Source organism: Stigmatopora nigra, chromosome 22 (assembly GCF_051989575.1).
Source record: "Stigmatopora nigra isolate UIUO_SnigA chromosome 22, RoL_Snig_1.1, whole genome shotgun sequence".
NCBI classification, from domain to species: Eukaryota; Metazoa; Chordata; class Actinopteri; order Syngnathiformes; family Syngnathidae; genus Stigmatopora; species Stigmatopora nigra.
This window is the reverse complement of record NC_135529.1, coordinates 1961430-1986953: the sequence shown is the minus strand read 5'-3', so window position 1 is coordinate 1986953 and position 25524 is coordinate 1961430. Positions and strand designations below refer to the sequence as shown.

Sequence of the window (25524 nt, the reverse complement as noted above, 5' to 3'; positions counted from 1 at the left end):
GGTGACGTTTGCAATAAAAGTAAGAGGAAAGAGAATTCGTCATTGTCTTGAAAAGCCTAAAGTTGGAAGGATGTGGGCCCTGCTTTTGTTAGTATAGTTCATATATTTTCTATGGGATTCAGGTGAAGGGATTTTGCTCAGGTTGTCTCATAGGTAGGCGATATTTTTTTGGGTTGCGTGCCCATTATTCATCTGTGTGTGGTAGCTCAGTTCATTTTGTACCACTTTTTCCACCACTCTGTACTTGACCACATCTTTTTTAAATGGTTTAATGAAATGTTTTGTATAAACCGGTGTGCAAACAACAGTTCCACTTTTAGAAATGACTGACAAAATGTGACTGAATGTTTATGCATTCGTCTTCTCTTTTCTTGTCATTTTACTTCAAGCTGCCACCCACTTTCTGGAGAGTGTACTTGCACTCCAGGATGGACAGGAATTTACTGTAACGAGACATGCCCGCCTGGCTACTACGGCGAGGGATGTATGCTGCCTTGCAGTTGCACCAATGGAGCCGACTGCCACCCCATCATTGGTACCTGCATGTGTGCACCTGGCTTTATGGTGAGTCTTTTTGTTTTCAAGATAAAAATCATACAAAAGGCTTAGCTCTCTATCGCATTTATGATTGAGCAGCATGTGTACGCTTGAACAGGTGTGCTATTCTGAAAATGAAAATGCTTTTACTCTCAGTATTGTAAGTGGTGGAGTGATCAATCCGCAGGTCAGGTCCAAATTTCAACCGCTTTTTATTATTCAGTATTTAATTTTAATCGTTATTTTATTCTTCATGTGGTGCCAATGTACGACCCACTCACATCAGCATAGGATTCAAACACCAATGATGCTTTCTTAATTAATCCAAAACTTAGTATTTTGGTAAGCAAAATGCATTTCAAAAAACAAAAGTCAATTTAAAATAGATGAGCCCATATTGTTGACTTTATATTAGTCACTGGTGTTTTCCTAGGTAACTTTTGTAATTAAAAGAGTTGACCTCCAATTATGCATTGTTACAATTCATTTTTTTGTTCAAGGGATTGAATGACCCTTTTGATGGCTTTGTCCTCGTTCGTTGTAGTCTTGACTGAAGAAAGTAAGAACAGCGAGATTCATATTTTCATAGTCATAACTTTTCGAAATTAATTCCCCAGTTGAATCAGCATGCCTTTATTTATTCCTTTGGTTGAATGTTGAATTGTGCGCTACATTTGCCTTCAATTAGTCTGAGGGAACTGAAAACAGCAAGCGACTGAGTGCCCTTTTGCTGCAATGCATTGTACACTTGCTCCTTGCAGCCACATATTACCACTCTAATTATTTGTACAACTCCAGTGGCGTGTTTTTCGTCTTGCAATCTGAAGTTTCTGAGAAAGCCAGACCAGGAGAGTGTGTTACGGGCGGTGTAACATTTCAGCGAAAATTGACTTTGTCTTGAAGCGGCGCCCCGGTGTAGCGAATTGAGCCACCAAGCGAGGCGTGCAGACTGTGTCTTAATTTGCTCCACCTGTTCTTCCGCGCCAGGGAGGTCCGCCAGATCCATTATAAAGACCTCGAGGGCAAGAGTCGGCAAGGAACAGACGCACTGCATATGGTGGATTTGTGTCTCTACACTCGTGTGTGTGTATAGCTAAAGAAACCTTTAAAAAAAAGAGCACACAAGATGTCCCTTGTTAGTATGTAACTTTCGTCATTTGGCGCCTGGTCATTAAATTGCACTTTTGCACGTAATGATGGCGTCGCAGCTCCGGATGTTGGTGTAATAGCTACAGCCAATAGGCCTGACCCTCCTTGCTGTATCTCCGTTCTGGAACCAAATCAGGGGGACACGCTAGTAAAAGCATGGGGGTGTCATAGCTCCCGCATGCTTGAGTTACCTCTGGTAATTGGACATGTGTCTGGAACAAAATGATTACATGTTACCTATTCGAGCAGACCCGCCCACCTTCATTATTACATGTGTAGTCAAATATCATCTGAACTGTTTCGAAGATATGCGTCCTGTTGGCAATGCCGAACGTGAATGCTCGACACATTAGCTAGTCTGAGATAGATTCCACCTCGCCTTTGTTGGTAACACAAAGAAATGATTTCCTCGTCTCTTAGGAATTTCGAACCTCATCAAAAGGTTCACAGGTTCATTTTCTGTCTTGCTACATGAATTTTAAGACGGCACGCTCTTCAAGTTGTTAGATGAACTGCTAGGACGGGACCTGATAGGTAATTATCAGTGTCATTTGCATCCAATCTCGTGGGGTGGCAAGTAGATCAATGTTGTGTCAGCGAGAGACATTATGGATAAAAATGATCTCCAATTAGGATGCCGAGGATTCGGGTCAAGGACATGACTGGGTGGAGGTCCACTATTACGCAAGAATCTGCCATTCCCGTACAAGGCAGACTGACAGTTCAGTCGTTTAATAATGACTTCCCACTACCATGCTTTATTCCTTCTACGGCTCAAACGGAATAGGAATCAAGCGACTAATGAGGGAGCCATCGTTTGTCTCTTGAGAGGAGCCTTACCAGAGTTCTGTGCTTCGTGAGGTGAGGAGCCAATCGGATGACGGCCAAATCAACGTGGTCATTGGTGGCACTTAAAGCTCGAGTCAAGTCCAGCGAGCAATGGCGGCGAGCCTCAGTTGTTGACCTCCTTCCCATCTACTTAGCACAAAAAAGACAACATAGCTGCCATTCTTAACGGTCTCAAAAACGCTGCCATTTGCAGTAGAACAAAGGTTCCGTTCAGCCGATTGATCAAAATTTCATTGGCAGACAGGGGCTTTTATGTGTCGCGCTTGGGGGAGGCGAGCCGTTTTAAGATGCGCCTTCCGCCCTTGGTATCTGCGAGCAAATCTCCTTCCTTCTGTTTAAACAGAGTTCAAAATGATAACGAGAGCAGTGAGCGGACAGCATTCCCCTGGCGGCCCAGTTAGAAGGGGGGCCCAACCATGCCACACTCCTGTGAGCCCCTAATTGGAAATCCAAATCATTGTGTCACCTGTCACTCAGGCCTCCTTATGCAATGGGAGAATGCACACGTCTATGTGTGGGTGTGTGTGTGTGTGTATGTTATCCTTAGACTGGCTGTGATTTCCAGCTTGGAGGGAAGAAAGAGACGGGTACAGTTAGCGTTCAGCCTTTAAAGCAGACATTCAAATGACAGCAGGTTATGGAGGACATGCCGTGCACTTTAACAGATGTAATGATTAGGAGCTTAAAGGCTACACCACTGTGACCACCAAACTCCCAGTGGCAATGTTATTAATGCGGGATTTAGAGTCGGAGGTTGACCGTGTCGCCTATCTCACACATCTCGATGCTCACCCCGTGGTTATATTAAGCTTCCCTTTCTCCCTCGTTTCAGGCAAGTCCAAAACATGATCACCCATGAGGGGATATAGAAAATCCTCCAATGTAGTGTATGCACGGTGTGCTGATAAATTCCTTAAATCCTACCCCAGTCCTCACGCATGACCCCACCTGACTATAGGACTCATAATTGGGGGACAAGGACATGACCCTTGAAGCCATTACTGCTTTTCAGTAGGATGGTGAAGCGAGCTAGAAGAAGAAAAAAAAGAGCCCTTGTCTCTATGGCAACTGATTCCTAGTGTGTGAGAGTTTATTACTTTTAGATGTAAAATAATGAATTAGAAAAATGAATATAGAAAAGACATGGTAAATAGTGTGTGTAGTTTTGGGGGGAATTTGTCATTTTAACTATGAAAGAACAAATGATAATTTTGATAACGTTAGTTGTGACATAAGATATAAAACCGAAATATAACGTGTTACATCTATAAAAAATAATTGATAGTATGTTAAAAATGTGAAAATTCCAACTTTTGGCCGAGAGTCTGTTCATGTGAATCGTTTAACTTGAAACAAACATTGAAAAAGAACATGACTTTAGAAGTTTGATTTCAAAAGATGACATCACTTAAAAAACATCTTCCATTGCATCATTTAATAATAAGGGTGATGAAAATAACTTTATTTTATCATGTTCATTTTTCATGTATCTTAGTGATCTGCTACAACCCTCCAATGTTCAAATTTGATCCATTTCTTAATTACCTCTTCATCACCCGAGTGGCTTTAGTCTCTTTATGTTCAGAAACCCAAGTACGCCCTCTTAATTCTCTTCCTCAATAAATATTTTAAATAACAGGGCAACTTCACAAATCCCAAAGAAAAGCAACCCAAATGAGTCATTTCAGTTCCTCAAACGTACAGCTATTTTTGTTCTCCAGAAGACCACACTTGCTATTATACTGATTACTTCCCCCCTGACGATTTCCATCACAGGGTGAAGACTGTGCAACTGAGTGCCCTCCTGGTTTGTTTGGACCTAGCTGCATATCCACATGCTCCTGCCATAACCACGCTTCCTGCTCGCCTGTCGACGGTTCCTGCACATGCAGGGAAGGTAAGAAACAGCCAACGTTTTGTTCAGGTCTTTGTAATTGCCACTCAAAATCACTTGAGTGCTAATAATCCTCTGAGGAAGCAAGGCACTGATACAGCATCACACTTTATTCCACCAATGTAGCAATGGTGAACTCTATGTCAAGAGTGACACGCTGCTCTCAAAGGAGATGTACTTTTCTTCAGGCGTTCTTTAAGGAGGTGAAGCCTCTGCAGTTCTTTGCTGTGTGGCTTGCATGACAGGTTAGCTCTAATGAGGTCTCTAAGGAATGGGAATGTATCACCATTCTCATCAGTGATGAGGGTTTGAGATGATTGAGATCATTCATTGTAGTGCTTGGTAAAGAGAGCTTGAAAATCCAGTCAAACTATAGTATGCATACATTGCCAGGCTTGAGTAAGTTGGGTAACGTTGAGGCAAGATTTCCTGTGAGATGAACACCACGGAGGCATCTCATTTCAAGAGGGATTTCAAGATTTCTAAGTTCGGCAAAAACTTTTCAAACGTACCGAAGCTCTGAAAAGATCGAGAAAACAAGTATATTTAAAGGCTCGACCGACATCCACATTGAATAAGGTTTCGGTGAGGCAATTCGGACCTGGAGTCGGACCTCCTGAATCATGTGGACTTGGAAAATCTGGAAATGTGGAATACACCAGTGTAATTTTGGTCTAGTTGGTGAAAGAAAGCTGCAGGAAGCAAAGATATGAGACCACCATTCTCAGTTTTTTACCAATCTCTACACGTTGCTGACATTATCTCACGTGCCGGCTCCAAAAGCCCCCCATTATGTCTTTTGCGTTATCTGGCTGAAATAAAAAGGCTATGCAAATTGCTATGTCCATGGGTGAATGGTTCTGAATGATGAGAATGCTTATTTTTAACAGGTTTAAAACTTAGTTGTCTGTAATATTTTAACAGTAGGAGTTAATTTTCTTGTCCCACTAGGTCAGCACATCTTAAAAAGGGAGAGGATGGGAACCTTTTTTTTTTCTTCTTTTTTTATTGTCAAAGTGAAAAAGCACATCCACTGCAGCAGTTATGAGTTGCACTCATTTTCAGTGTGTGCTTAAAGAGCTCTGTGTAGCTATTTTTTTTATGTACAGGATTTTTTTTATTGACTAAGCATGTGCCCTCCTCACAGCACACAGCGACAGACGTAAAGCGCAGCGACTGAAAAATATTTAAAAGGGATCCAAAAAAAATGTGGAACGAGATAGAGAGGAAGCTAAGATCAGAAAATAGATGGGAGACAAGAATAGAGCAGCGTGTTTACGATTTGTAAAAACGTTGGCAGACTGCATGAAGCAAAATTAATTTTGGTGTCACTTATAGACATTAGTCAGGATTCACTAGTTTTGGAGTTGTTTTTTTACCCACCAAAAATGTTAATGTTATTACAAATACGGCATATGCCACACAAAAAAAGTCCGGGGTGCAAAATATCTCTCTTCTATAAGGTAATGAATTCCATGGATCCAATATCTGTGTTGCAATGCAGCCATGTGTAAAGTGTAGCTTTTGTATAGGGAAGGACGCCATGTCCTTTATGGAGTAATTTCAACTTTGCCTCATATTTAAGAAGTATATTGGTGCCTTCAGATACTGCTGGACTGCCTGGAAGTTTTTTTCCCCTTCTACCACATCCAGTCCCACATCGAATGACAAATGTATTAGTCATTTGGCTGATGCAAAGTCAACTTGCGATGGCAGCAATTCACCATTTTAGATTGGAATCGGGTTACTTTGACTCTGTGTATATACATTCGATTTCTGGGGGAAATAGTTACATTTAGCATTTTCTGTGTTCTATTGCTGGTTAGTAAAAAAAATAAAAATAAATAGTGGGAAATTTAACCTTTCCTGGTGAATTAACAGAATATTTTCAATCATTTGGGAGATTCAGTGTAGTGTATATATAATTATACAACACAATATTTTATAGATCGTGATCCTCTAAAATGGCTTTTAATGGCATCAATGACTTAGTAAAGAACACTGATGACATGAAGTGCTCTAAAACTATGTAAAGCAAATAAAAATATAGAAAATCAGGTGATAACCAGTTATGCTGTCTGTTGGAACTCAATTCTTCTCTAAAATATGAGCAAAAGTGATAAACTACAAAGTACAATTAGGAATTGGAGTTCAGCGGCAGAGAGCACTTTCTCGTGCGGGACAATAAATAATGTCTGTCACTTTGCCTAGTGGGTAACTTTGACCTAATGTCGATCTGTATGTGCTCGAGTCTGCTTATGCTAAATGTTCATGTAAACTATGCATCAGTTATTGTATGAGAAATAATCTTCTAGATGCATGTTTTTCAAATCACATTGCTCCATGAAAGAGGTTAACCTACCCGGATGCACGATGCCTTTCATGAAATAAAAAGGTGCTGATAGCTCTTCATGTAGTGACACCTCGCCTGTCACTTTTTTTTGCCTTGTGTACTCAGATGTTGCCACCATCCATCACTGCACTTGCAAGAGGAAGAAATCAATGGCTGTTGTTAGACTTTGACACAGTCAGTGAGAAGAATGATTGAGTCAACCTAGAGGGGACTGTCCTCATTGTTTAACAGGCTCAATTGGACTGTACGATCAATACACATTTCGATGTCTTGGTTCACATATCTACGCCAGTCGATAATGTACAATATTATGCAGAAGAGAGGAAGGCGGACGCATCCTCTTGGGGGAATCTGGCAGGTGTTTCAGACAGCGTTCCAAATTGCTCATTTCGTCTCACAGACGTCGAGAAACTGAGACTTTGCGCAGTACTCTTTTGAAGATTTGGATGGAACACAACTCTTTTTAACTTTGTGTTTTGAGCACTTTGTTGTCCTTGTTATCCAGGCGGTGGCTTTGTGGCTTCATCCACCCCAAAAGAAAAAAAAAAAAACGTTAGAAAAATGTTGATGGGATTTTGTTGTTGTTGTAATTTAACGTGTGGGTCGATATGGCAGAGGGGTGGAAATGATTGCATTTATTTTAAGTTGATAGAACAACTGAATGCACGATGTGGATGAATAATTTTTCACTTCTAACTGTGGAGCCTCTAGCCGCAGGCTGAAATCTTGCATTTTACATCTTCTGAATCCACAATACCACCCTCTCTTTATTTTGACACACGCTAGTGTTACCTTGACTTAGAACTGCCCCAAATCGAGAATTTCAAGTTATGAACCATAGACGAACCAGGAGCAGCCATAGGCTACGAATAGCCTACCATTTTAATATTTTTTTAATTATCATTCTGGCCTATTCTGCCAAAAGCAGATTTTTCATCCTAAACTCATTTAGCCTTGTTTATATGGTCTGTTTGATGAGAAGCTTTAACTGTCCGAGCATACATCACGTCTTACACATACTAATACTCTGGTAAATGATAATGTAAAGGATGGTGGTGTCAATTATTAAATTAATGGTCCAAGTGGTAAATTGTGTTTACTTGTTTTATAGGTGTTTGAGAAGAACCCTTAAAGATAACATGTGCCCTTCAAGGCCTCTTCTTCTTACCTGTAGTAATAACTGTTCATTTCTATCCTCGGGTAGCTTCTTGCAATGCATCTTCTCAATTTCAAGGGCTGCATTTAACGCATACAAATGATCCCAGTATACAGCATAGGGTGACTTTACAGCCTAAAATAGAGATAGAAAGAAAATACATGGATAGATTTCTAGGTGGAATTGAAATTTGTAGCATCTTGTCCAATTTAATGATACTCAAGGCAATCAAGAAAAATAATCATTGAAAACTGCCTGAACTAGACTAAATTAATCAGTGATTGTCAGTATTATTATGCTAAAAACGGTCATGTTTCTCTTCTCAATCTTTCTTCAGGCTGGCAAGGAGTGGACTGCACCATCCTGTGCTCCAGCGGTCTTTGGGGTCTGGCCTGTAATCAATCTTGCTTGTGCGTAAACGGTGCCGCTTGTGACCCTGTGGACGGCACCTGTACATGTTCTCCAGGGTGGCGTGGCGAGCACTGCGAAGAACCCTGTCCTGTAAGTTGGATAGCAAACTAAGAGGATATTGTAAATCTTCTGACCTTGCACCCAGCGTGCTTCCTCCTTGTCGAACAAAATTACACGCAGAGCCTTCTTTCTGTCAGGATGGCACTTTTGGTCTGGAATGCAGGGAACGCTGTGACTGCGGTCACGCCGACAGCTGCGACGCAGTGAGCGGTTATTGCCGCTGCCACCCAGGATGGACAGGTTGGTATTATTCTTGTATAATTTGGGGGAGGAAATCCCCTCAGACGCAATGAATATTCATTTTCTGCTGTCATAAACGGAAAGGCGCCAGAGCAAAACTGTAGCCACGCGTTGTAAGTGTTTACACACTATGTCCAAGTTGTCTTGCGTTAATTAAATGTACAATCCACTTTTGCTACTTAGTCTGCAGCTCAGATATACACATAACCCTACATTTGCGTTCCAACTGGCAAAGTAGTTGGCACATATTGAGGCTTGTATTGTGCATCCTTACAACCTGGTGACCCTCCCCGGGGATAATTATGTTGAGAGAGATCTATGCATCCCAAAATAAGCCATTAGATGTAGAATCCATCTCGTAACCTACTTGTTTTTGCCCACTTATTACATTTCACAGCCATTTTTGTACATATACATACTCACTTACTTAATATGCAGTCTGACCAAGAGTTGTTTACTCAAATTAGAAAAGTTCTTCAATGGCAACAAAATGAGTCCTGTTGAAGAGCTTTAAAGCATTTTGTAAAAATATTCAATTCTGCTTGTTGTGAAATTAATTTATGAAAGTTGAATGTTCTAACTCGTGTGTCACATTTGCTCACTACTCAAAACCATAAATCGGAACAATGATTAACATCATAAAACATCCTAAGTCTCCCCTCTCGGAATTAATGAGTATCTTTTATATTGCTCCGACGTTTGATCTGGCTCTGATTAAATTGTGCAGGAGTGTGTACTGTAATGATGTGGCTGCTAGAAAGTTATTTCCAATGTCATTTGGAATATTTTCTGAGCTGTGACTAGGAAAAAAAAAGTGTTTCCGAAAAAAAGCCTGCATCATTATGCTGAAAAGTGAAACTTTTGTATTAGAATGTTCAATTCCGGATGCTGTCGTGGGTTGTTTGTAGTTCTCACGCACGGCTTGAGAGGCGCGCTCACCCAGGGAATAGATTCCCCGAGTAGGGTTAAGTTTGTACGTTGAGCTCGGGGCATTTATTCCAGGAAAGTGTGGCTTCTATTATCTGCAAGAACGGACCTCTCTCTGCTCCAAATCCTACACCGGTCTGGACCATCTGTCTGCCTTAATTGAGTCGCGGGGGGTGAAGGCCAGGGAGCAACATGCTGCCCAGTGGCTTGGACAAACACACAATCATGCACACTTGAAGTTAGAGAACCTCTTTAATGGGCTCTATGAAAGAAGGTGCATCGGGGGGGTGGTTATGGTCACGGGAGTCAATCTGGGATGAAATGAGATAGACTCAAATAGTACAAAATATGGGACTTAATCTTAGTTGCACAAATATTTGCACGCTTGAGAATGTTAGCATTCCACCATTCAGTATTTAGATACAGTACTACTTCTATGTGGTAAGTGAATAGTATACCATTTCCCATCGCACCTAGATGGATGAAGAACAACTCTTCATTTCAGTGTCCCTTCATGATTATAGTCCCTGAGTCTCACTGAGTAAAAGTGTTCGTTAAAACAATGAATGGATGTGCCAGAATGTTCTCCAGCTTAATGTGGAAAAGACACGGGTGATCATTTTTGAGCCAAAAAGGGAAAGGTCAAAGATCATTGTACTCACCTTGCCATAAAGACATTTAAGCTACAAATCCAGCCGGAAATCTTGGCATAATTGTTGACTCAGACGTACCGTCATCAAATGTGCCTGGTCTACCCTAAAGAATATAGTCAGACTTAAGGAGTTTTGGTCCAAAGAAGACATGGACACATTTATCCATCCATTTATTTTTTAATAGATTGGACTATTGTAATGGTGTATTTACAAGTCTTCATAAAGAAAATTATACAACAAGCTGCAGCTAAATCCAGAATCCTTCTGGCAGAGCCCTTAAAAATACAACCAGGAAACTGGACCATATGACACCGCTTATGAAATTGTTACACTGGCTTCTTGTGAGTCAAAGGATTGACTATAAAATCTTACTGCTGCTCTACAAACACTTAACGGTCTTGGACCAAATTAGATTCTTGATTTGTTTGCCCCCTCCAAAGAATCTAAATCCTTAAGGTTGTCTGGGAGCGTTCTGTTGTCTGTTCCAGGAATATAAGAAGGCAGGATGAGGCAGCATTTCCTTACTATGATATTATAATCAGAGGTCTGCTGAAATGGTTTGCTCCTTCAGATCATGACTAAAAAAGGCTATTGATTACCATAGTGTATTCATTATGGCCAAAATGGCTCAAATTTCAAGTGGTATGACTTTTTGGTCGGCTATTAATATGTAGAATAAATAGGCCATACCCCAAGCATCAGTCTCAAATTAAAGGCATGGCTATTTTGGTTCCCCCGAATACAACAAATGAGAAAGCTTTCTCCTAATCCGATACCTTCTCAACCCTTGAATTTGGAGCTTCATTTCTGATTCCACACTTCATTACCACACCAAATTTGAATGTTGACATGGATGTTAAAGAGCTCTGGGGTCCTGGGTTCACATCCTGGTAGGTCTACCTGTGTGGGGTTTGCATGTTTTGCGTGGATTTTCTCCGGGTACTCTGGTTTCCTCCCACATTAAAAAAACATACACGTTAGGCTGATTGGACACTCTAAATTGCCCCTAGATATGGATATGAGTGTGCACTGTTGTCCGTCTCCTTGTGCCCTCCGATTGGCCGGCCACTGATTCGGGGTGTCCCTCGCCTCTGGCTCGCAGTCGGCTGGGATAGGCTCCAGCACCCTCAGCAAAGCAATTCAGAAAATGAGAGATGAGAGTTGAGCATCCTTTGCCGCTTCTTTGAAAAGACTGGTCTCAGCTGGGTCTTTTCTTCCTGTAGCTCACCAGGTATCCAAAGCGCCGCCGATTGTCACCATTATAGCGAGAAGTGCGATGCGATGACCGTTTTCATTTCCCTCCCCGGAAAGGAGCGTGTGTTGCTTTCTCATCACGAGCACAATCTCGAAGTCGACGGAGTGTTGCTCTTCTTTTGAAGTCGACAGATGGACTCCTGACTTAATCATGGGTACTGTGCCCTCTGTTCATCAGAACCGATCTCCCACCCTCTCTGCTCCTCCACGTTCAAGCCGTAAGGTGCCGGTGTTATCGTATAAAATGAGTCCCCAGAGTTTGGCGCCGGTCTAATTCAAAGGTAATGCTGTTTTAATGGCCGTGCTATTCTCAGATATCCTCACTCAAAGGAAATTTCAAATGAGGCGTAAAGATAAAGGCAGGTGCTTGAAAGGATGTGGAGTGCGCCGTGTATAACTTAACATATGTGCAAGCAACGGTATGCTATGTGACTTGAAAATCTGCCTGCGTATACACTACATGTGACTTTGGCCCTGACTTTTCAAAGATGCCGGCACGCTTGAGAGAAAAGGCGCCGCTCCGATGGATGTGCTAATAGATCTGCATGCACGGCAATAGCCCCCCGCATGGTTGCAACGTTTTCTCTCCTCTGCCGCCTGGAGCCCATCCCAACACGCGGTGACACTTTCTACGCCGTTCCCAAGTATTTCCTTTTTCTGTACCGTACGCTCCACGCGCTCGGCTAAAAGAGAATGGCAGACAAGCTGGTGCTCTCGGGAGAGGTAACCCTGTTAATCATTGCGGCGCACTGGCACGGCGCCCTCGTCAGATCAAAAATAAAGTACATTCAGGAAGAACAGAGGGGGCTTGCAGAAACGGCTCAACTTTAAAAAGAAAAAAAACATCCTCCTCTTTCTGGGTGGAAATCAATGGAGGAGCCATGCTGGGAAAACAACCCCTCGGCTGATATGTTGTTATGGACGGGGGGGCTCTTGTGCGATTTTACTGGAGCGTTCTTGGCCTTCTTACCGCTGGTGAACTTGCATTGGGGTCATTGTCATGTGCCCGCAGGAATCCACTGTGATAACGTCTGCCCGCAAGGCTACTGGGGCAGCAACTGTACGCTCAGCTGCCCGTGTCAGAATGGCGGCTCCTGCTCTCCCGAGGATGGGACGTGCGTGTGCGCCCCTGGATTCAGAGGAACTTCCTGCAAAAGAAGTGAGTTCCACGAACCGCCTCCAAATGTAGTCTTAAAAATGCTATGCTTAGACTCAGGTTGGGAGTTGGTTTTTCTTCTTCAAATATCAAGCCCCAAAGATAATTGTTAAGCTTTCTATTATTCAGTTCCCATCTGTGCTCACGTATTCGCTCAATATTTTACCTTCAAAATATTTTTTGCACGATTTTTTTCTTTTTTATGACAACTACTAATACATTTTTTTCAACTACAAGTTATGTTCTGAACAACTACACGTCACCATAATCTATAGCGACAGCTACGGCATTTATTTTATACAAAAAGTTAATTTGCACTAAATTTACCTCGACAAAAATTCGACAACTACAGAGAAAGCTACTTGTACTATAATATATTTTGACTGCAAATTTCATTGCCACCACTAAAAATTTATCTTGAAGATAAATTCTTATCTTTTATCCCAAATTAAAAAACTTTCTTTTTTTTTCAGAACATCCGCATAAAATGGGCAAAACTCCTTTTATATATCAAGTAAGAAAAGATTTACAGGCTATTCTCAAATGAGGACAGTGGGTTAAAATCGGCTAATATAAAACAACTTGTTCCTTATATTCAATGCATTTTGGACAATGACCATTTATTCCTGTAAAAAAATAGTTTTCTGTAACTACAAATGTTTTTATAATACTTCAATCTACATTCCCCCCACCCCCAAACTTACTGCCACATTTCTAGACCAGAGTTTTCATAGTCCTTCTATGTGGTAAATCAGTAGTATTAAAGAAAGAGAAACACCATTCTTGGTAACCTTTGTACAAAGTTGGAAAAGCAGTTGAGAGGCAACACATCACACGTCAATCATTCAATCAGCGTGCCCACCGAGACCAACAGAAACCCCACTGACCCTTTCACCTGCCTTTCTCGACCAGCTCGCGGTGGGGGGGGCGCCGGGGCCAGCACGACGCTCATCACGCTGCGAGTGTCACCTCTTGTTTGTGAACATGTCTTGGTCTCTCCGAAGCCGTTCTCAAGTGATGAGCTCCCTGATTACAAGTGAATTGGCACTCAGCGGTCCGTAAACATCAATTGGAGCAGATTGTTGAAGACGGGTCAAAACAAGTTGTGTCTAAAATGTTTTTGTGAACAGGTGAAGCATTATGTTTTTGCTTCTAAACTCAAATGAAAACAAGAAGTAATCAATATTGCTTCTAAAAGTCGTTTTGGAAAGTCATTATTGCCTCTTTTGGACACTGGAGAGTAAGAACTAAGTTGAAATTATTGGCTTTCAATATAAAGATGTAACCGAGTTGTTCTGGAAATTCTTTCCCTTTTTTTTTTTTTGATCACCTCTCCCTTTTACTGCACCTTTTGCATACCTTAAGGTTCCTAATCTTTCACTACAGTCTCGCCTACTTTTACATCTGCGAGACATAGCGAACATTAAACAGACGTTCTCGACGCTCATAAGTATTACAGTGCACTCTGTGCAGCACAAGTCATGGGAATTATTGCATTGAAGACTTTTTTGTCTGATGTTTTCCTCCCTGCCTCTCTGTGCTCTCTTATGCTTTTATACTTGGAGTTGAGCTTTTTCTCTTCTTCCTGCACTGCTTTGATCACTCTCAATGTGACATTTTGCATTATTGCCAATGAAATATTTTTATATTTCCTGCAAGACTGAAATTTATTTTGTACTATTCTTTCTTTTTGCTTTGTCTTGGCAGCTTGCTCTCCCGGCTTTTACGGGCATCGCTGCAGCCAGTCATGCCCGCGATGTGTACACAGCACAGGGCCGTGCCATCACGTAACTGGTCGCTGCGAATGTCTATCCGGATACTCGGGCCCCTTGTGTAACCAAGGCAAGTACTATTCCCAAGCAAGTCCTTGACATTTCTACTCAGTCAAATGTTTTTCAATTCCACACTTTTGACTACAAACTCTGCATTTTCTATGGATGGAGAATGCAGAATTAGATTTAGCAGGATTCCAGAATCAATATTTATCGAATAATATGACGAAAAACATATGTCACTCACCTTGCAAGCTTTTTTTTATTAGATGTCTTGATCTTGACAGTTTTGTTTTGCAAGTTAAAATACATTTTCAAAAGTAAAAGATAAAAACAGAAATGGCTGGTCAATGGCTCTTAATAACTATAAAAATAAAAAATATTCTGGTTACTGACAACCAATTAATTTCAAGATAAATAATATCTTTACTTCATATCACATCTTTGCTATTTTTGTATTCCTGCAAACACAATATACACATTCAGACACTTTTCCTACTGTAGATATGACTTCTAATAATTTAGAAACTTTTGATAAAGTACAGAGACGTGAGCATTTTTTTTTTGTTGCTAATTCCCTTTCATGACTTTGAGAAATGTATAATCTTATAAAAGTTTAATGCTAGCAGAAAAACGGTGGGGAAGTCATCATTTTTCTGGCCACATAATGAAATGGCGAACTTGGTTGAATTGGGCAGAGCAAACCTTGTCGAACCACTTGTTCTCCAGCCTCCCTCACTCGTCTTCCGTCCTGCCGGGCGGAGCCTAATGAAGCTCTCCTGGTGTGATGAGACTCCAATCCCCACAAGCATCCGTACAGAGCAGCTAACCTTGCGCCATTAATGACAGCCTGCTTGAAGGAGCATGAAAGAGGTCTCGACAAGAGTGGAAAAGACTGTTGAAACCAAATCATTAAAATCAGCCTAGTTAAAAAAAAGAGATAATCATAATAAATCAGCGTAGCAGCCACCTTATGTGATCTCGTTGAGTTATTCTCTTTATGACAGACTTTAGAAGTGCTGCATGACTCCCTCATCCTGACAATGAGGAGCATCTAGGCCTAATTTGCCCTACTGCCCAACAATAAAGTACAATAGAGGTTTCATAGCAAGCCATATCTTTTATTGAAGAGTGCCAGGGAATGTTAAAATATTAATTTCATGAAAAATGTATCTACTGGTCTGTGTACATGGTCTATTTTAATACTGTGACACATCAGTCATTTCACTCGAATGGTGGGAAAGTGGGGCAATTGTGCCACAGGAGGCACTGATTGACCTTTTTTTATTTTCTTGTTGTTGTTTCAACATATCACTTTATGTTCACTTAAATAAACACTGCTGTCTATCTCAAATTCACACACATGTTTTGTCTTGTTTTTTTTTTTTTTTTTTTTTCCACAGTTTGTCCCAGCGGCAGGTACGGGAGAGCTTGTGCTGAAATTTGCCGCTGTACCAACAATGGCACCTGTAATCCAATTGATGGCTCCTGCCAATGTTTCCCTGGTTGGATTGGCCATGACTGCTCTCAAGGTACATCCTCTTTATTTTATCCTTTTGGAGTCATTTTCTATTCAACCTTTTATTTGCACTTTTCTCTCTCTTTTTTTTCCTTTTGCTTTCCTCACACCACATTTTGTCCAGTCTTTATTCTGTACTACAATGTTATTGCAGAAATCATTTAAAATGGACATTTATTTGCCCAGTGGCTGCCACTGACAGTGACAAATATCCAATCCATTTGAACTGGACTTTTATTGTCGCCAATGAGTTAAATGATTGCCATGGTTTTAACTCTTTGCTGTAAATCTACTGCCACCAGCCTTTTTTTTTAATGACCAGGAGAAACTTTTTCATTGTCGCACTTACAGCACCGTATCACTTTATCTTCCTCCCTACTTTGTTACTGTTGTTGACCTTTGCTCCCAAAACAATAGTATTTTTTTCAGTACGTTCTCTCCATCAAATCCCCATTAAAATCCATAAAATATCATTTGCACCTTAACATTTGGAATCAAGTTGATGGGTTTACACTTCCACGACACTAAAAGAATTCTGATCAATGGTCTCAAATTAAAGCAAACATTCCATAAAAAGGATTTTAAGAATATACCCCAAAATATATAAATAATCCAATTTTTTCAAACTTTATTCATACTTGAAATCATTAATGATTCTTCCCAACATGACCCAATCTCCTTTCTCATCTCTGTTATTTTACTTATTCAGCATTGTATTTGCTTACAAGACATAGTGGGGTGTTACTAAACTTGAATGTCAAGTAGGGGTTTCAACTTGTGGCCGGGGGGCTTGAATTGAGCCCCCTGCTTTAAATGATTGAGGCTGATAATCGTATGAAAAATGATTTAAAAAAAAACGATGTTTGTCTGTATGAGTGCAGCCTGTCCCTCTGACCGCTGGGGCCCAGATTGCCTGAACTCATGCAACTGTCACAACGGAGCTCAGTGCAGCGCCTACGACGGCGAATGTCGATGCGGTCCCGGTTGGACGGGTCTCTACTGCACGCAACGTAAGCTCTTGAGCAAACACACACTGTCACCTACAGGTTATGGGGCTGAATTGCAAGCGGTGGCTCGAAGCCTCGCTCGTCTCAACAGCTGGCCATTTGCCGGAAGCTACTTTATCACTCCGATCCGAATAGAAGGCAGCATGAAAATTAATGTTTGGCTTAGTGCAAAGAAGCACTTTTGTAGCTCATCCATTATTGTGGCTCATTGAAATTCTAGGCTTGCATTCATTCTACTATGTCATGAAATGTCATCATTTCCCTTCCGCTGTCAACTTATGCAAGCCCAAGTGGTCTTTTGTATTCACATCTTTGCAACATTTGCCGCCGTAGGGAATGTTTTAGTTCAGCCGTGTTGTCCCCTTGATTGTGCATGCTGCACGGACAGCGAATGCTATTGATTTTGCCGTTGCCGTTTCAAGATGACCTTGGCTCTCTCAAACAGTGTCTTCCTGTCTTTTCTGCCGCTCTAACCATGCCAACCTTTCACGCGCGTCCAGGCTGTCCCTCAGGCTTCTACGGCAGAGACTGTTCCGAAGTCTGCCGCTGCCAGAACGGCGCCGAGTGCGACCACATCACGGGCCTGTGCGCGTGTCGAACGGGCTTCATTGGGACGAGTTGCGAACAGAGTTTAGTAGGCCCGCCGGATTTAGCTCTGTTGGAAAAATCACACGCCGAAAGAGACGCGTTATGAATAATTTTTACACCGCCACTCTTCTTAAGTGCTTTAATTTGGCACTAATGCACTTCTCATGCAGAGTGTCCTGCCGGGACATTTGGATACGGCTGCCAGCAGTTGTGCGAGTGCCTGAACAATGCCACCTGTGACTATGTAACCGGGACGTGCTACTGCAGCTTGGGATACAAAGGCATCCGTTGTGATCAAGGTGAGGAAATGACTGACAGCGCTCTCGCTGGATTGTTATCAAAACGCTGGTCTGTCTAAATCAAGGTTGTCAGATCTGTTTACATACATACTGTAGGTCAAAAGTCACATTCCTTTTTTAATCTATTGCCTTGGGATGGAAAGACATAATATTCAGTATAATGATCCTTGTACTGTTTATAATGTCATTCTTCTTCTTGTTTTTAAAGATTAAATTGTTTTTTTAACTGATGGGGACAAATTAAAAGCTGTCAAATAAGATATGAGAAATGAATTACAGCATTAAGCTCCATTTTTAAAAGGTGGAATAAAAGACACCTTCATATTCATATAAATAAATATATATACAATCAGCAAAGTTTATCTGGGTGCTTTTGTTTTTCAAATGTTGAAAATAAATCCAATTTAGAGGCACTTACTTTTGATTTAGTTTTCATCATTTCTGTTCTCATTGTATTTGTATAGTTACTTTTTAAATCTTCTTTCTAGCATCCCTAATGATGGAGGAGCTGAATCCCTACACCAAGATTAGCCCGGCCAAAGGCTCGGAACGCCAGTCGGCGGGGGCCGTCATGGGGATCATCTTCCTCCTCCTCATCATCATGGCCATGCTCAGTCTGTTTGTGTGGTACAGACAGAAGCAAAGGGAGAAAGGGCATGAGATCCAGCCAAGTGTGTCGTACTCGCAAGCCATGCAGATGACCAACACCGACTATTCTCTCTCTGGTAAGAACTGCCCTTTATACAATAGTACCTTAAAAGGTTAAAATGGGAAACATTATATATTCTTTACATTCTATACATTACATATTTTTGAGCTTTTGTCTCAACACTTAGTTTGATGCACTCAAAGCACCCTTGAACATAAATTTCAGATGCAAACATTCAAGAGAGAATTTATTCATAAATATTTTTTTTGTAATTGTTATAATTCACACAATGCAACTTGAGTGTGTCAGCCATTATTACAAAGAAATGTGTCCAATGAGTGATTTGTTATCTGGCAGAATGTGGCAGCACCGTAGCCATGAAGAGCAGTACAACTGAGGTCAACCCAAATTCAAGCAGTAGCACCAGTAGTTCTGGGCAGTGCTTTTCCAACCCCAGCTACCACACAGTGGCCCAGTGCAACGTCGTCTCAACCATCTCCAGCAACCTGGATGCCACGCTGACCCTCAAAGTATGCTCACACAAGCCCCGCCACTCGAGCAGTTCCACTCAGACGCTCTCAAATAAATTCTTGTTTCTTTCACACCTTGGCAGTCCAGCACTCTGAAAAGCCGAAACGGTTCCGACTGGAGAGCCTACTGCAACCTCAATGATCTCGGTCAGTTTTCCTCTCTCATTCCCCGCGAATAACCTCATCTATCGTGACTTTGCGACGCCGCCCCAAGGGCGGAGACGTACGTGTGTGTCTTTAGCGAGCTTGCACTCTCGGCCTGGCCTCCCTGCTGTGAATGAAGATGAACCACAGGCTCCTTGTTAGAAGAAAAAAAAAACCTTTGCTCTCATTTTCAATTGATATGCGTCTTAGAAGGACAGCCGTGTGGTTCCGGTGAGAACACAGGTCAGCCAGAGCTCGTTAGTATGCTTTCTAAACCTAAGTTGGAATTCGGTTAACGCCAGGTCGGCCACTGCACTCTGGAGGAATGTGGATAAGAGAAAGAGCTATCATTTCTGGAATTGCTTAATGTCCACAAGTGCATTTATATATTCTATACAAGAGATATGGAATCTAAAAAATCTGACATTTTTTACATACCCTCATTTTGATGAAGTTGAATTGTATTGCAGGCTGACAGTAGAATATACATTTTCCTTCCAAATAACAATGCATTTTGGCAAGAGTATTTTAGGCAAACCAAGCAAATCACTGCTGCTAGCCCCCCTATTCAAATAGTTTGACCCTCTAGTGTCGTCAAAGAAAGCCAATGAGTTCATGTTGTTTGTGATTGCGGTACTCAACAAGCAAGCAAGGTAACTGGGAGTTGAAAGCGATGTAAAAAGCTTACAATCAATCCTTTTATGAGGTTTGCTTTGAATCACTTCATGCTTTTAAAAGTTTCCCAGTATGACCTCTGTTGATGAAATGAGGTTATGGTTATGTGTGACAATTTGCAACTTAGAAATCTTTTCAAGAAGCACTTCATTGTGTCAACAAGAAAAAAGTTTTCTTGCAGATTGTGTAAATTATGCAACAACTGACTTTCATGTTTTGACATTTTGTAGCAGATGTTCAACAGGGGGAGACACAGGCTCCAAGAGGCTCCAGAAAAGGTAAATAATCCATTCTGGGCACACGTTGAGTTTTCCTCGATGTAATTACTAGTATTTAAATTTGTCCTTCAATCAATTTCACCAAATGGTTTCTGTGGCCATTTGAGTGTAACGCGCATCTCCTCGTATATACAAAGATTTGTATGTGGAAACTTCTTAAAACTAAACCATGATGGGCTTTTATTTTATTCTACATATAATTGCTATCAATGCCCAAAGTGTTATTTGCTCTCCCACACTGTGCAATCGCCGATGGATGAACACGAGAGCCCTGAGAGTGTCACGATTGTTCAAGCTACCTTTGCAGCGGTCCATAATAAGGCGTCATAGAGTAACTGATTAGACCGTTACGGATGACATGAGCCATCCACTTTCTCCCCTTCCCTTTCAGCTTTTAGTACTCCATACTGCCATTTTAAAAGCAAGGCAAAAGAGGTATAAAAAGTAGTGTTTTTTTTCCTTTCCACTCGTATAACTCCACACAGCAGCGACCCTCACATTTACCGAGCTACAACTGAATGCGTGTGTTTTTGTTGTGGCAGATTACATCAAGGGCTCCATGTGCAACAACAGCCCTTGTTCCCTCAATGCTGAAAATCCCTATGCCACCATCAGGGACCCGCCTGGGTTGGCATGCAAACACACGGAGAGCAGCTACGTTGAGATGAAGTCCCCTTCTCACCGCGAAGTGCCGTTTGGGGGCACCGCCACGCTTCTGGGTGGCACAAGAGGGAATATCTATGATGTCGGTGAGTGGCCTATCAGCCTTTGGCGGCAGAATGTAGAGGTCAAGTAGGTAATTCAATAGAGATTGTTAACCTTCAACTAAATATTGAACTTCAAAGTGAAAACATGACATGTCGGACAACACAGCGCATGCAAATAGAACTCTGATGTTGTACTGTCCTCCACTCTTACGTTCTTTAGTTCCTGCTTTTTAACCCAGTCACCCTTTGGTGACGAAATGACGCATAGATGTGGCTAATATATTAAGTTGTTAAGTCTGTTGTGGGGCTGTTTTGCTTCTCCTGGCACTGGATAGAAGTATATAATCAAGGCATTGGAGAGCGATACGTGCTACTCAGTTGTAATCACAGATGGCACTTTTTGAAGAACAATGCTTTTTCTGACCCGATGATTTCTCTGCCTCCCCCCTAAGCCATCGCAGAGCCTACAGTGAGTGTTTTGCAAGGACCCAACGGCATGGCCACAGGCTTCTCGCAGAACCCGTACGAGCGGCCCCGCGGCAGCCACATCCCGACCCACTATGACATTCTGCCCATGCGCCACAGCCCCACGCACACTTCGCCATCAATACACTCGGAAAGTCCCAGTTCCCTCCTTTAGAGGTGCTCCACTTGGCTACAGTCAGTCCATTTTCATACAGCCCCTTTGTCTTCATGTGGTCAGCAATGACATGACAGCCCCAGCTTTTGAGGGCCATGGAAGAAAGATGAAAAACGGAAAGCCCACGCACCAGCAGTCATTCACTTGTTTTATTCTCCCAATTCTCAGACTGCTTCCTGGATGTTTATGGACCCACTGGCGCGGGACCTATAGACGGCTGTCAGACTCGGATTGGACAAGTTATTCACAGGGACACAGCTGTCCTTCACTTTATTTAATAGATGCGATTGACGTAAGTAACTGTTGTGCTCCATTCAACAGTGGATGGCTGTTTTATTTATGATGTACAGAAGAGCTGGCTTGGATTTTTAAAATGGCCAGGGATTTCAAATAAAGTTTTAAAGGGAGAGTTGCAACTAAATAACCCCTCCACACACACACACACACACACACACACACACACACACACACACACACACACACACACACACACACACACACACACACACACACACACACACACACACACACACACACACACACACACACACACACACACACACACCTAAACACACACTCTCCCTTCCTTGCAAAAGCACCTTATTTGTAAAATTCTATTACCACAACGATACCTAGTGGTTGACTTTATATGAAATGTGAGGCACAAAATATGGCCAAAGACAGTTGAGTACTTTTTTTTCTGTCAATTCACAGTGGCTATTTAAACAAATGAAACAAAAAGTTGCAAACTCCCTCTTTAAAGTAATGTACATTATGTGAAATACTAGTACCCTTGGCACTAATAAGGAGAAGCAGAATATAGATGAAAATAGATTGATGGTTATATTGTAATGGAAAAAATAATACCTACTTCTTTTATTTTTAACTCTTTATTATAATTTACCAGCCATCCAAGCAAATGGTGAAAAGAAATGGTATTTTTTTGTATATTTAATAATATATTATTTACAACAAATCACATATTTATTCCATTTTTAAAAAGTTTAATTAAATTATTTAATATTTATGAGAAGTTCAAGGCACATTTGGCACACGAAAGTTATAACTTAACCACCTCAGATGTACAGGTGTCGCGTGTATGGCATCGACAAAATGACACAATCAGCTGCAGTGTGAAAGCTGAAAAACATGATCCAATTATTATTATTTTTTTATAAAATGGAGACAAAAATAATGTCAGCCACATTCAGTCCTTTTATTCGTTGTGCGCCAGTAATGAGCACACAGCTAAAAGATAGCAGGGTCAAAATGAAGAGCTTCATTTGTGTTGCAATTTAAATGAGGTTGTGATATTCAGGTCGGCAGAGTTGACGCGCTGACTGCGTCAAAAAAAGGGAAAAAAAACACGTCTCCACTTTTGGGTTTGCGCCTCATTAATGAACTGACTGGATCTTGTGTTGTCTTTCCATGTGCCAGAATTTTAAAAAAAAATGTATGTACAGGGTGTTGAGGAGAAATGGTTTTGACCTTTTGTTTGGTATTTACACAGCTAATTTATTTATTAATTTATCTTATAAGTGATGGTGAAATTAATTGCTGTGACAGTAGAAATACTTTTGGAAACTACAAAAAAAGATGAGCATGAACACATTATGGGTACCCACTGATGTACATAGCACCAACACATTCAATTTCTCTTCTCGTGAGATGTCATTTTGTGAAGCATTTTAAAATGAAATTATCTGTAAATTCAAGTGCTAATTTTTACACACCAAAATAAAAAAATGTACCCAACAAATTTAACACAAAAATCCTGTGGCGTGATATGTGGGGGCAAAAAAACAACAACATCTATTTGCATTAAACATTGTCATTTACTATGAATTCAATTCATTCCCTGATTGACTGCATCATTTGCATTTTGGGCGTCTGAAGGAGCAATAACATATTGACAATCGTTAGCCAGCCTGTATTTCATCTGTGTTGGTCATAACTCACTTTACCTTATCTTATTTTACATAACTGTTTTCTCTCTCTTGGGAGTTATTACGTTTTGGACATATCGGCTATGCTTGTTCTACTAGTACATTTCAGATTAAAAAGCCTTTTGTGTCATGGCTGCCGTCTTTTGAGTCAGTTTCATGTCCAACAAACGGTCTTATTTACAATGTTCACATTTCATTTTATTGTTGCTCCTCCAAATTTGCCAATCAGTAAAGATTCTATTGAATTAGTTCTTGAAAAGTCCAGCTCAAATTGTCAAATTAAAAATTAATCAATTGGTTATAAAATAAAGATGAATACACACACTAATTTCAAAGTGGGATAATAAAATCACACTTTTTAAAATAATTTGAAACTTATGTTTCTATTCTTCGGTGCATTATTTTTAGAACTCTGTAGTTGTAAACAAAACAGAAGTAGAATCTGAATGTCAACTTGTACTACTATGTACATACCATGTATATATATTTAAAAAGTGGGGATGAATGAATCCACTGGCTTCAGTTCCCATTTGTGTTGTAAACACGCATATTCAAAGAGCAATTCTAATTTTTCAGCCCAACAACTGCCTGAAGTCAGCTCTTTTCATACTGTTTAATGTTCACGCTCTTGCTGAAAACAATGTTAATTTTTAATGGCTTCATTACTGCTTACAAGCCATACTAAATGCTATAAAAGAAACCCAAGCTTGATAATAATGCTCATAAAGAACTGAACGTGAACTCACTTGTAAACATAGATATACCACTTTGCATTCAGACTAAAACAAATCGAGGCATTTCCACTTGAAGGAATGCAATACATACAATTTTAAGATACTTACTATCTTGGCTCCTTGAGCTCAAAAGAGACCAAATTTACACATTTATTTACACATTACTTGGGGCTGAATCCAGTATGTATTTTGTTCATTTCATTAATTGTTTTTATTAAAATTGCAGCATTCTTTAAATGTATTTATATTTCTAAGATAATATAAAAATACAATTACAGTTATTATTTCAAGTATAACACCACTGTTGCTGAGAAGGTTGAGTTCCTGATATTCTGCTTCATTAACTTTCAATTCTTTGTTTCAGGCATGGATAGCGAAAATCCCCTCATTAGAATAATGTTCATTAAACAAATCCCAGCAGATACAATTCTAAGACAATAAAAGTGATGTTTTGCGTATTGAGCGCTAGGTGGCAGCTACAATGTCAAAAGAAATATGATTGATTTGATGTTGAAACTAATTATCATAAAACAACATACTTATAGTTATTTGAACTTTAATCTGATTTTAAGAAAACAACCCTGCAATCAAGACACTATTAGAATTAGTATTAGATTTGAATTTTCACATCCTTTTACATAATCACTGACATAATATATATATTCAACCTCCATGTTTTTTTCCATAATAAATATTTTCTTGACCACTGCATATTGATTTGAGGATAAGTCCACTAAAATGAGATTACTACTAGTACTCCTAAATTTTCTGCGTCAAATCAGTAGTTGAGACATATGTCCACAGGATGGCGGTAGAGTAGTGAAAACAAACTAAATTATATCAACAGTGGATCAAGTGGACTTGTATGTATTATTTACAGTGTTTGGTGCAAATATAACAAACAAAAGAGATCTCAAGGTGAGGTTGGAATTTTGTTATCGTTGTTTGTTTGTTCCAAAGATGTGCAGAGGCCACTCTTGTTGATAATTATAAAAAATATGGCCACAATCTTAACATTTAGTACACAACTTAGTGTATTTCTAATAAATGCATTCAATTATAAAATATATTTATTAAAGATAAGAATGGCCAAGATGGATTGAACGTCAATGGCAACCTACTACTTGCATAAAATGTTAATGAGTCAAATAGTTTCCTTTTAGATGAGGGGTTTATTGGCAATTCAATTTAATTCATTTAAAAGTGTCATTGTGGTAAGTAAATGTTATCTTCACGGCCAAGAAACAACATCAACTCAACAATATCTTATTTTCTTTCGTTTTTTCCCCTTTTGTTTTCCTTTTTCAAGCGATTTGACCACTTTTGCGTCCTTGTGCTTCCTGGTCGCCCCAAACGTCAGACTGACATCATTGAAATGTGAAATGAGTCACGTGACA

General features: G+C 40.5%; 1 protein-coding gene across 8 annotated transcripts in view; it reads left to right on the top strand.

Annotated features, from left to right (window-relative positions):
- Positions 1-23175, top strand: part of LOC144215517 (multiple epidermal growth factor-like domains protein 11) — a 67141-nt gene extending 43966 nt beyond the window's left edge. For 2 of the 8 annotated variants that reach the window (XM_077744504.1, XM_077744505.1), the window contains exons 11-26: positions 390-564; positions 4312-4432; positions 8276-8439; positions 8547-8649; positions 12496-12642; positions 14347-14481; positions 15815-15943; positions 16812-16940; positions 17438-17566; positions 17696-17824; positions 18313-18549; positions 18831-19003; positions 19087-19150; positions 20053-20100; positions 20643-20849; positions 21260-23175. In XM_077744504.1, the coding sequence (XP_077600630.1) occupies positions 390-564; positions 4312-4432; positions 8276-8439; positions 8547-8649; positions 12496-12642; positions 14347-14481; positions 15815-15943; positions 16812-16940; positions 17438-17566; positions 17696-17824; positions 18313-18549; positions 18831-19003; positions 19087-19150; positions 20053-20100; positions 20643-20849; positions 21260-21447 (2278 nt within the window). In that variant the 3' untranslated portion in view covers positions 21448-23175. Of the gene's footprint in view, positions 1-389; positions 565-4311; positions 4433-8275; positions 8440-8546; positions 8650-12495; positions 12643-13112; positions 13241-14346; positions 14482-15814; positions 15944-16811; positions 16941-17437; positions 17567-17695; positions 17825-18312; positions 18550-18830; positions 19004-19086; positions 19151-20052; positions 20101-20642; positions 20850-21259 lie in introns of those variants that run through there. The other 6 variants (XM_077744506.1, XM_077744507.1, XM_077744508.1 and 3 more) reach the window with 6 other exon arrangements.
- The last annotated feature ends 2349 nt before the right edge of the window (positions 23176-25524 follow it).